The sequence below is a fragment of the Molothrus aeneus genome, chromosome 15 (assembly GCF_037042795.1).
Source record: "Molothrus aeneus isolate 106 chromosome 15, BPBGC_Maene_1.0, whole genome shotgun sequence".
Taxonomy (NCBI): Eukaryota; Metazoa; Chordata; class Aves; order Passeriformes; family Icteridae; genus Molothrus; species Molothrus aeneus.
The window spans coordinates 8,532,255-8,544,686 of record NC_089660.1 but is presented as its reverse complement, the minus strand read 5'-3'; the positions used below and the strand labels follow the sequence as shown (position 1 = coordinate 8,544,686).

The following is a 12,432-nucleotide window of genomic DNA, read 5'->3' as shown; positions in this document are numbered from 1 at the left end:
GCAACCCTCAGAGGAAGATTTAACCAGCCTCTGCCTTCCTTTAGGGAGAAGGAAGGAAATGGGCTTATGAAGAAAGTATCTCAGAGCATGTAAATTAATTTTCAGCTCTGGAAAGAAACAAACTCATGTTTTGTACTTTACCTTTGCAAATGTGTCCTGCCCTCACCCAAAAGTATTATTTACTAATTAGCCCTAAATGTAAAAGTACATTTGTACCCTGAGTAGTGTACAGACGAAAATAAAAGAAAAATAGATTATAAACAAATGAAATGAAAGAATGATTTCTTAGATAATCTGAAAGAATTTTAGGGAGCTATAGGACATAGCTAAATTCATGATTGCCTCTTGGGCATTGTGGAAAGCAGAAAGATAATGTGCTCTGGTTTGCAGCTGGGAAAGGGAGGATATGGTTAAAGTATAAATCCAAATAAATGTGACAGGGAAACAGCAGCTGAAAAAGGAAAAAGATGATGTGGGAAGAAATACAGGATATTTAGTCTTGACATAGTGAGCTTCTAATGTGGACAAGATGTTCCTGAGAGGAAATGGCAATAATAGTGCAAAGAGATGGAAGGATAAGCCAGAGAGGACACCTATAAAGTTTCTCAGACTTCCAAGGACTCAAGTGTAGAAGGGTAAGAAGACTAAACTATTACAGGTAAAGCACCAAAATGACATTGAGATACAATTTAGAGAGAATATAACACTTAATATGATACATCCTAGCAGAGAGGAAAAGAACAGGCAGGAGTAGATGAAGAAATAACTGCTTCTCCTAGGGGCCTCTTTTTTGAGGCTGAATGAAGCAGAAGAAAGTTTCAGAAGTAGGAGGGAAAAAGTGTGAGGAAAAGGAGATTGAGTGGGAGGATGTCAGGGCAAAACAGTCAGGCTGAAAGATTAGAATCAAAATGTTTAAATACAGCAGTGAGTAAGAAAGGACTCTGCAATTTTTTCACAATTTCATAAAATTTTCCTTAAAATAGCTGACCAGATCTTGGGAAAATAGGGCTAGAGGAGAAAGTCAGCTAAGCCAGTCAGGCAGAAGATAGACCAGAGTCTGTAGGATTTGAGAAAACAAAAGTGTTTTTTGAAGAAATGCAACAACATTTGAGGAAAAATAATAGCATCAATTTACAGTGACAGAGAATTAGTGCAGTCCTTAGATTTCTACTACAGCAGCAGAGAAACTGTGGAAAGAATAAGAATGGAGTCCAAGGAATCAATAGTGAGTAGCTGAAGTGAAATTTGGGTGGTAAGAAGTGATGGAAAGTAAGGTGGCACATCTTAAGCCATCAACACCCAAACCTGATTCCTGTGTAATAACTCAGCAGCAAAGTATTTAATTTATTTTTACAACCTGCTAAAGTCCCAGGTAATTTTATGTTTTCTATCTAAATATGCTACTGGTTGAGTCTTTCTTTTTCACACAATAAAATCACAGTAAAATTCAAAGTAAACTTTTGAGGAAGCAGCTATCGAATGCTGAACATATCAAAAGTGTGAGTAGGTACATTGCCTTTTAACACCACCTTAACCCCTGTAGTAGAGGGGCCTCTGGAGCTACCTGGTGAAAGAATATGGGAAGAAGGGATGGTTTGGAAGGCACAGGTGCTGGGCTTTGTGATTCAAGGTCACAGCAAAGCGAGACCTTCAACGCTCAGTGGAAGTACCTCATGAAATGTATATCTTGCAGTTTCTGCAAGTATGTCAATTGAACTCATCTTCAAATTTTACCCAAAGGTGTGTTTCACTGTGTGCTGTCCCTGCACTGGATCGTGTGCATTCAGTTTGTGTCATAAATTAATGTGATTATGTAAATGCTGTCCATCAGTTGGGCCCTTCCTGAAGCTGTAGTCACCTTTCATTAAGACACAGCCTGATATAAGATGGGTTAATGCTTCTGATGGCCTCATTTGAGAAGCTGGGAATGGTATAGATATTATGAGCTCCAGCATCCAATAACCAGACAGCACTGAATGTGGGAGAAATTCAGCAGAATGTTTAGACATTCATAGTACTGAGCTCTATAAATCAGCAGTGCTGAATAAGCAATAGGGGCATTAGCCTATTTAGATGCTAAAAAGGATGGAATTTTAAAATTACTCAGCTCCTTATAGTATTTATAACTGGTTTAGATGCATGCACTTCACTAACATTCATTTTATTCTGACATAGGAAACTGCATTCTGATTATTTCCCTGAACCTACCTTGAATAGTGGATTTTGACTACACTCTGGAGGTGGCTTTGGGATTGATTTTTTTTAATTGTCTGTTGTTTGACAAGCCAATTCTGTTCAGAAATCACACATGAATTCTTAGGTAATCAATGCTAATTGTAAAAATCCTCAGCAGCTTAATCTGCTGTAGCTTTCTTGAGAATTTAATAAGCCTATCTCATAATAAAATGTGTCAGAAGGGGCAAATATTTTGCTAGCACAGCTTGTAACTGATTGTCTGAACCATGGCACCAAGTATTCAAGAACAGGAGTACTGTGTAGTCATTTTTAAACAGAAACATTTGATTTAGTGCCTTAAGGGCAAGAATTTTTACTATATTTTTAAAATTCATTTACTTTCTCATCCCTACCAGCAATATGTCAATTTTTATTTTTTTTTTCCTGAGGATTGCATGTTATTTGCCTTAGGATAAGCAAAAGCAACATAATGAAGCAGAACACAGCTGAACTGTCTGAGGATGCTTTGGGGGGGCAGCATTGATTTTTCTCCCTTGCAGTTGCAATGTGACAATGAGCTTTCTGAACATTTTTGCTTCAGAAAAAAAACTCTCACACTTTGGGCAGTGGAGCCATTTGGAATGTAGAATTAAGGGTTGTGTTGCACATGACAGAATAACTAAGGCTGGGTTATAAACTGAACTGAAGGACATGGAGCTGAGCAAGACCCCAGGGTGGGTCTGTCACCTCTTTCAGGCCATTCATTTGTTCCATCAGTTCCATTCTGCCAAACTGCTGAATGTCTGGGGAGACATCAGAGCTTTGATGGTGCTAAACCTCACAGACCTCTGCATTTGGCCAAGACTGAGGGTGGTTTGAAAGCTGTTCTATCCTCAGCTTCTGGGGGATTCATCGGTCAGGTTGGAGCTTTAAAATGTTATTAAATGCTGCCGAGAAATCTGCCCTGAATTTTAGCCTTACTAAGTAACCTGCACCTGTTTGCACAGCTATGGTTATGCAGGGTTCAACACTGGAACTAGAAATATGAGCTGGAGCAGGGAACTGGTGGGAAATGACTGCTCTGCCAGGTTTGGTGAAAACAATTTTGAACCTGTCTAATTTCATGAAACAGTGCATAGAGAGGGAGGATCAGCTTTCCTCCCCAAACAACCTGACAGCTCAGATTAATCTCACACACCATCAGCAATTCAGCCTCCTTGGAGATCTTGGCAAGTTCTGCCAGCAGGAGGAGGCAGACCTGATCAATGCATTATTTTAATATCAGGGCACTCAGATCCTGGGCAGAGAAAAGCCTCCTTTATCCCTTCAAAATGTATTCTTTGGTAATAGGGGAAAAAACAATAAGCTGTCCTAGAAGGAAATAAAGAGGGCCAGTGCCAAAACAAAGGTAGTACATGTGCTGCACATTTCACCTTTACGTGCTTGGTGCCAAGTTCTTGCATCTCATCCAGCCTGTGAAATCCAGGACTGGAGATTCCTGCAAACTGACGAGTGGTGAATAAGATTTCAGCTTTAATTACAAACTTCCTGCTATCTCCCCTCCTCCTTTGAAATTCAAGGCATTTAATCTTAGTTTTACATAGTTTGGTGTCTGAGATTCCTTTTTATGTTAGTGGAAAAATAACGATGAAAAGGAAAATAATTCTCTTATAAAAATTCATGAGAACAGGCAGAGTTTAGAAGCTGTGTTATTTATTCAGGAGAGCACAATGACTTTTAAGAACATTGGTATTTTTTGTTTGTGTGGATTTTTTGGTTTGGTTCTTTTGTTTTGTGTACTTTGCCTGTTTTCATACCTGTGCAGCTGTTGAGCATATGTATTAGGTCTAAAAGTTGAAAATCATTTAGAATTTAGATTAAAAAATGAATTGCCTATAAGCACAACAATCTGTTACCTTGGACTGTAAGTGGAACTTTCAAAAACCATTTTTATGCATTGAGTGCTCAAAGGCAGGAATCCTTATGCTTCTCTAATGGCCTTAATAAACAACCTTATCATTTTTTGTCCAGGAATAAGTAAAGCCAGAACTAACATCTCAGAAAGATACCTGTACTGAAACCCTGATACGGTTCAGAGTTGTCCTGGCAGTTTCAGAGTATCCATATTGAAATTACATATTATATCTGTTTAGACACAGACCTTGCTGCTTTCTGAGTAGCCTTGCTCAAGTAGCTGCATTTGGGGTTCCCTGACTGGTGTTGCAGGATCTCAGAAGTCACCTGCAGCAGCTGCATCACCTCAATCAAACTCACTAGAGTTTTTCTGGCCTTCCAGGCCCTCAGAATCTGTGTCCAAGTCATTTTTTTTCTTTTAAAACACAGAGAAAGTAAAAAAATAAGAAGATTCCTTCATCTTGCAGAACCAATAACCCTGAGGACCCTGGCTCCCCCAGGCCCTTTGTTCTCTTTCCAGAGCTGGTTGCCAGCTGGACCTAGTGGGATCCATGCAGGAATCTTCAGGGCATTTTCCCTGCAAGATGTGTCAGGGGGTGTTCTTGCAAAACATACACTGTACAACACCTTTCAACCTTCCCTACATCCAGCTGACAGGTTCCTTCTGGAATGTTTTTCCCCCATGCTTATTTCAAAATGTCTTCTTACTGTTGGTAAGAAATGGAGGCTCAACTCTTCCTCTTCTCTTGGAAACCCATGTTTTTCATTTCACTGGAATGACACCTGGTACACTTTCATTTCAGCACTTGAGATTTTTGCTTTAATTCTTCCCTAAATTTTTCATCTCTAACCCTGTCTTCTGATACCAGTTGCTTTCTGGGAACACTCCAGTGGCTACTGGTTCTCTCTGGACAGACTTAATTGCTAATATAATCTCATCTATGTCATTGTTTGAAAGAATAGCAAGGAAGTAGAGTGTCCATTTGCTGTGGGGGCCAGTCTTGAATTAGTTTTATTTTGCCAGAAGGGTCCCCAGCCATCACTAAGCCCCATTAAAAACTTTGCACCTCTGCCAGTGAGCCATGGACTTTTTCTTTCTTATGGCTCTTTTAAGCCAGATCTGCTGGGGAGAAGATATGAAGGCAGCAAGAGAAAGTAAAACCAGTTAGGTGAAGTTATTTCTTTGAATATTGAAATCAGGGAAAGTGGTACTTAGTACAGTGGGATGATGTTGACATGCAAGGCTGCATGTTATTATTCTTTGTATCTGAAAGTGTAAAACCCAGATGGAGAAATTGCTGTAATCATATGTCTGTTCTCATTTTACAGTGTTTGTTTTAAATAAAGAGTCTGTATCAGATTCAATAGCATAGCACCTTTGTTTTTCAAGGTAATATGTGTAGACTATTTTCTTCACAAATCTTGTCTGGTAGTGGCTCAAGGTATACGCAGCTCTTGTGAAAAATATGAAAGGTTCTAGAAATGAGGCCAAGCTCTTAACTCTAGCAGAATACCAAAATGATACAAAGAGAGAAGAGAACACTGCCATTTATACTGGTAAATTTCAGGTTTGTCATTCTTTTCCTTGAGAACAAGAGAAACAACTTATGCAAAGGAAAGATAAAAAGAGGCAGGCACTGCTGGCTTTATCTTCAGTGTGATAAGCTTCCTTCAGGGGGACATGAACAAACTATGCATGAGGCATGGAGAAGGTACAGACAGTACATTTTAAACTGTTCCCACTGTGAATTGTTCCAGCTTCAGGAAGCCATTCAAGTTTGCTGTCAGAGCTCCTTCCAGCTTCTGGTACCAGCTCTGGTGCACTGAACTTTTCAGTTTTGTTTTAACAGAGCTTAAAATAGTTTTATGTGACTTAGGAATTTTTGTTTGCTTTAACATCCAGAAAGAAAGAAGGATGGATGAAGTTAATCCTAATCTTGAGGAATGTCTCTGTGAGAGCTATAATTGAATCTCCAGTACACAACTCACAGAGCCCCAAAACAGGTTTACCTGGAGAATACTTGCAGTGGGTGGGCCCTCCTGTGGGTGCCTAACTCAAACCTGCCTTCCAGGGCACCTGCAAACCCTGGGGATGGTGACATGGCTGTTGCTTCATGGAAGAAATCTCTGGAAGAGACTGTTGGGAAGAGATGGCCTTTCCTGCAATCGGCCCAGCTAGGAGTGGCAATGTCAATAAAAGTTCAGTAACACCAGTTTGTCCCCATGAATTAATTTGGATTTGTCAAGTCAGTATTTTGTACATAAGGCCTGTTCTATCAAGGAAAAAGAAATCCCAACCAGCTCAATCCTGTTCAGTAGGATCTCAAATAAGTAGTTGTATGATTTTAAGCCCAGAAAACACGATAGGTGTAAGTAATTTACAACATGAATTGAACCAAATTCTATGGTTGTGTAACATTACTGAAACACCAAGTTAAAGAACAAGAAGAGACAGTACCAATCTCACCATTTGTTTACCTGATACTTTCTGTCAGAAGACATTGTGTAACTTATTTGTTGGGGTTTTTTAGAAACTTTCTGCTGTTATTTCCAGCAGACCTTTGAAAACTCACCTAACAAAAACTGTTTTGGGTAAAATGTCTTTTTCTTGTCCAATAAAATTACTGAATAAATTCTAAAGTCCCAAGGAGAAATTTCTATTTACTGTCTGCTTCATCCTAAAAGTTTGTCAGGACTTTCAAAACAATAGCCTGCCAAAGGAACCTGATTTGTAATTGCATTAAACCCATCAATGCTTAATCTGCTAATTTACTTTATGTGCATTTGGGAGTAACTGATCTTGAAGCCTAAATAACATACTCTCAATATTGTACATTTTCTTCTTTATGAAAAGTCTGAACATGTGTCAAATACAAAATTAAATGTAAATAGATTGCAAATGTAAAGAAACTAAACATCTTTTTTTCTCTGCAAGTGCCTTTATTTTGGCTTTGCCTGAGGTTTTTCCATATATGTTTTTCTGTACTGTTCCTGAAAAAATTGTTACCAGAAAAATACAGAGATTCCCTAAATAGCTCAGCTTATGTCATCCAGTCAAGGGTTGGTCAGGAATTAAGACTTTGCATTTTTGGGTTTCATTGCTGTTTTTTTTGTTAACCTGAGTCAATTTAAGGTGTTTTGTTTGACAAACTTTTGCTGACTCAAAGGCACAGTTCAAGCTCCCCAGCAGGATCTCAGTGCCCAGAACTGATGCTCCCTGCCAGGCTGGCAGGACCAGGTGCTCCCCATCCTTGGGGCTGCCAGCTGCACCCAGCTGGGGCTGGGCTGGCTCCCCAGGGCACACCTGGAAGCCATAAAACCTTGAGTGCAGGCACTTTTCCTAAAGGTCCTTTTTGCATGGCCAGGGTTGTGTGCTTGGAAGCCGTGTGCTGATGTGCAGCTGCCTGTGGCTCTGGGCTGCCCTGCGCCCTCCTGGCATCTGGCTGGTGGCATCTGCAGAGCCTCAGGCACTGTCCCTGCTCCTGTGCAAGCCAAGCAGATGGCAGCTCCCTGGACTGTCACAGTGTGTGGTGAGCAGTGTGTAAAGAGTAATGAACTTCAGTCACTGTGCAACTGTGGATGCTTTAAACCACTGACATTTCTGTATGTGATAAAATACGAGAGGCTGAATGCTGTAAAACTTACCAACTCCATAATTCTTCTGCCTTTTGGTGCATTTGGTTCACCACTTTGCAAAACAAGAGCAGACAGGGTTTGCCTATATGTCTTAATACTTGACCAAAGCATTCATGTGTTCCAGCTTCTGGAATAGTGAAAATAGTCATAGATCCTTTCAACTCTGAGTCTTAAAGCAGGATTAAATTTGGTTGTCAGGAAAAAAAAAAAAAGCCTAATTGGCTTTGGCCAGGCTTGCTCCTGACACATTCATTCTAAACCAAGATAATTAGCATAGCAGAGCATTCCCAGAGTATGTGAATGTGCACTTCCATTGAGAGGGGATTTGCTGGCTGGCTGCTTGTGGCAGCCAATGTTCTTGTCTAGGTTTTAATTTGTTTGTTTGTATGTTTGATGTGTAGTTAGGAGTTATAGGATTGAAAAGCTTCCAAAAGTCCTATCCAGCCTCTCAAAAATATGACTGCAGAAAAATACACGTTGGTTTTTGGAAAATAGATGTTCCTTTTACAAGACAGGTGCTCAGCTGTGGTTTTGGTGGGGTACCTGGGAATCCAGTTAAAACTTTTAGGTGTTGCTCACTTGGCCAAGCTGACAAAAATTACTTTTGACTTGCTTCAAATACAGTGGCACTTTGCACTATCATTTTGGAAAAACTTGCAGCTTGAAAAGAATATATTAGGTTTTGGAAGCCAGACTGTTTCCTGCACAGAAATGGCTGCTCTGCTACCAGTTCCATGCACCTGCAGGAATGAGGGAGCTTCAGATTCCTTGCAGCATTCTCTGCCTCATTACCCCCATTATATGAAGTGCTACTAAAATTGTTTAGTTTTTATGTCATATTAATGAAATGCTTTGGGATCTACTCCACTGTAAATTCTTGTTATTAAACATCACTCTTTCCGAGAATAAACTTCCTTTTATTATTAAAAGAAGATCCTGAAGATGAATGGGGGGCTTAGGAAGAGTAAATGTTTCCTGTGGTCCCCAGCTGAGGGGACATGCCAGGCTTGGTGTTGTGTTCCAGGCAGCTGCTCTGGGAACAGAGCTCAGGCCTAAGGCTGTGCATGTTCTTTATACTCTCTGTAAAGTGATGGAAAGGGCCACCAGGCTCAATGAGCTGCTGGAATGGCTCGAAACAATCAAATTTAATTACTTTTTTCTTTTTTTTTTTTTTTTAAGTGATGATGGGAAATGAAAAACATCAGCAGCTTCAGAGGAATTTTCCAGTAGGAATTGTCTTTGCAATATGAATCTTGAAGGGATCAAAGAAGGATTGAATAAATTAAGACCAAGGGGGTGTAAGGCTGTGCAGAGATGGACAAGAAGCCCTGTCCTGAGTGGATTTTTTCTTTTAATGTTATAGTGTAGAATACCTGATGTAGTGTGGTCCACAAATGCTGTACAATGTGTTTATATTTCCCACTCAGATCCTGTGATTTTTTAGGCATCAGTCTAGCTAAGAACTGCAATATATTTAATTTTGATGAGGTGCTCGTTATTCACTCACTCCTCTCCATCCTCCACTCTTCGTGGCTGATGGGTTTGATGATGATGGCACTAAATCACACACTTCAAATTTAGCATTTCTTGGCTGTTTTTCTATAACTAATCCTAAAATGTTCTTCTTAATAATGTTATGTATAGCAAAGGATCTAACTTTTGAAATTGTGGAAGTTAGAGTCAGTGAAAAGTCTGCTTTAAGCTCTGACCTTCTGCAGTCTCCAGAGGAGAAGCACAGCTCCTTTCATATTTGTCTCCTGACTGTGCTCATCAGTATCTCAGTACAACATTCAAACGTATTTTTGACTCTGAGTTTGTGCATTTCTAGAAGTGTAGGGCTGTAAGTAAAGTAAATGAGGAAATTTTCCTGTCAAGCTGAAAAAAAAACAACCAGAAGTCATGCCTGTAATCCAAAGAGGTCAAGAAAATAAGATAATCATTACATTTTGATAACCAAGCATAGTTGGGGGCTGCAGTGAAATCAGTTACTGTGGAAAACTTAAATAAACAGTTTGTACAGCCTCAGCATAAGAGATCAGATCCACAGAGCTGCTTTAGGGGGTTCAGAGCCAGTAAACATCCTTATCCACAGCATTTAGCACCTGGTGTATGGTACCTTTGTAGGCAGAATGCATCTGAAACAGAGAGTGCTGCTCTCTGCATTAAGGAGACTTTTTCAAAATAACAAGGGAATTTAGTCTTAAAGAGTTGGCTTCTATTTTCATAGTTTATTATATCATGATTGGATTCCTTTTGTGGACCCAATCTTCTTAATAGTACTATTCATCTCTGGCAAAGGTTAGACTTGAGTGAAATTAGGACTGAGAAGAAAGAATAGAATTTATATTATTTAGCAGCTGGATGTGTCATTACATCAGAGTTGGTATTGTGTAGCAAATTGCAAGCTGTAGTGAAATTGCTTTAAAAAATATCTGTATATATTTTTCTGAAACTGTGATAAAGTCATTCAGCAGCACATTGAAATGCATTTCTAGCTGAACTGTTATATCATATCTTTTTCTTCCTGTGGTACAAGAACAGATGGCAGTTATTTTTCTTACCAGTTCTCCAGCAAAGCTGCTGCAATGCTTTGCCTTCCCTTGTAAATGCTTTCAAGTGAAAGACAAGTACACACCACCAAAATGAATCTGCATTGTAACACTGGATTGGGGTATCTAAAGCAAACTTTTAATCAGCTTGCAACATTAGGCTGGTGATAATTACTTAATGTCCTATCAGTCAAGTAGTTCATTATGACAGGAAAATGAGCCGTTAGTCATTGTCAATGGCACATTTTGCAATAAGTTTTTGGAGCAGATGTCTTTCTTCATAGGCATTTTTAATGCAATAATTGAGTATTCTATAACTTGAACACAAGTGCAGTCACTCCCCAGGGACACACACATTGGTGGGTTTGGAGATGCTCTCTGTGACTTTATGGCATTCCTGGGGGACTGTGATTGATCTGAGAACCTCAGCTGATCATTCAGTAGCTGGTGTGTCAAAGGGGCTCCTGACTGTATATTATATTCTGTATATTATAGCAATATACAGAATCACACACAAAAGTGTGATTCTGTATATTGTTACAAGCACAGGATAAATTGCAGTGCTTTCTGAAGGATTTTGTTTTAAAATCATTGCTAGCTTAGCACTAGTTTGGCAGCTCTGAGAAGGCCTGGTGAAAATGTCTCTAAATACAAACTGGTGTAACCAGAAATGCTGTGTAGCTCAAGAAATGCTATATTCTGAAGTGAAATCATTTGTAGTTATAAATCTAAATGAAACCATCAAGTGTTATAAATCTAGGGCTGCCTACCAATTTATGACTTTTTAGATTGTCTGCTGTAATACGCCATATTATAAAAGCATTGTTAGGAGCTGTATTTCATTTACTTGCTCTAAATTATGGTTTAGTAGACTTGGCAGCACTGGGTTAATGGTTGGACTTGATGATCTTAAAGGTCTTTTCCAACTGAAATGATTCTAAATAAATGCTGTACTGGAAATCCAGCTTTATTCAGAGAAGCTCCAATTCTTCTGTTTTATACAAACTTCTCAAAAACCACGGTGTGTCTTATTTTACAGCCTTCGACAAAAGAAAGGCAACTTGGCCCAGAAGCACTGGGCTGGAGCAGCCAACATGGCCAAGTGCAAACCCTGCCCCGTGGCACATCCCAGCGCTGTCTGCGGCTCCGACGGACACACCTACAGCAGCCAGGTAAGGACACACACCCACAGCACACACCTACAGCAGCCAGGTAAGGACACACACCCACAGCACACACCTACAGCAGCCAGGTAAGGACACACACCCACAGCACACACCTACAGCAGCCAGGTAAGGACACACACCCACAGCAGCCAGGTAAGGACACACACCCACAGCAGCCAGGTAAGGACACACACCCACAGCAGCCAGGTAAGGACACACACCCACAGGACACACCTACAGCAACCAGGTAAGGACACACACCTACAGCAGCCAGGTAAGGGCACACACCCACAGGACACACCTACAGCAGCCACAGAACACACACACAGCAGCCAGGTGAGCTCTGCCTGCAGCCCCAGCTCCTGCAGCAGCACTCAGCTGGGATGTGGGGTGAAGGTGAAATGCCTCTTGTTATTAGGCAATATTAAATTATACTCTTCGTTACCCTAGGAATGTTTTTTATGTTTTTTTCATGTAAAAAGTGCTAATACATGTACGCTTTTCTTTATTTGAAAAACAGCAAATCAGAATGCCAAATTGCAATCTTGTGACTTTCCTGATTCATGTTTCTCTAAATAGCCTGTTCTCTTAATGAAGTAGAACAATTTTAATATTGGTGATGCAACTGAAAAAGAAGTATCATTTGATGAGATTGGCTTGTTTAGACAAGAGAATTTGGGGATAGTTTGTTTAGGTTTTTTTTTAAGACTTGTCTCCAAATCATAAAGTAACTTAGCAGAAACATTCTTCAGTGATAGATTTATTTTTAATTGTCTCTTTTTTCCTAGTCTGCATGGGTAACATATTACAATTCATTTAGCCTATGGCTTTAATAGGCTTGTGTGCCAGATGCAGCATATATGGTACCATAAAAAAATTCCCATAACCCAGTGGGGATAAATCGACTCATTGTTATACTGAAAATATGATCACCTTAGGGCTTGACTCAATAAAAGAAAATGTCTTCACAGCCACTCAGCATTCCAGATCTC

General features: G+C 39.8%; 1 protein-coding gene across 1 annotated transcript in view; it reads left to right on the top strand.

Annotated features, from left to right (window-relative positions):
- SPOCK1 (SPARC (osteonectin), cwcv and kazal like domains proteoglycan 1) overlaps positions 1-12,432 on the top strand; it is a 269,778-nt gene that overhangs the window by 168,645 nt on the left and 88,701 nt on the right. The window contains exon 7 of the mRNA XM_066560437.1: positions 11,314-11,446. Coding sequence (XP_066416534.1) covers positions 11,314-11,446 — 133 coding nt within the window. The remainder of the gene's footprint in view (positions 1-11,313; positions 11,447-12,432) is intronic.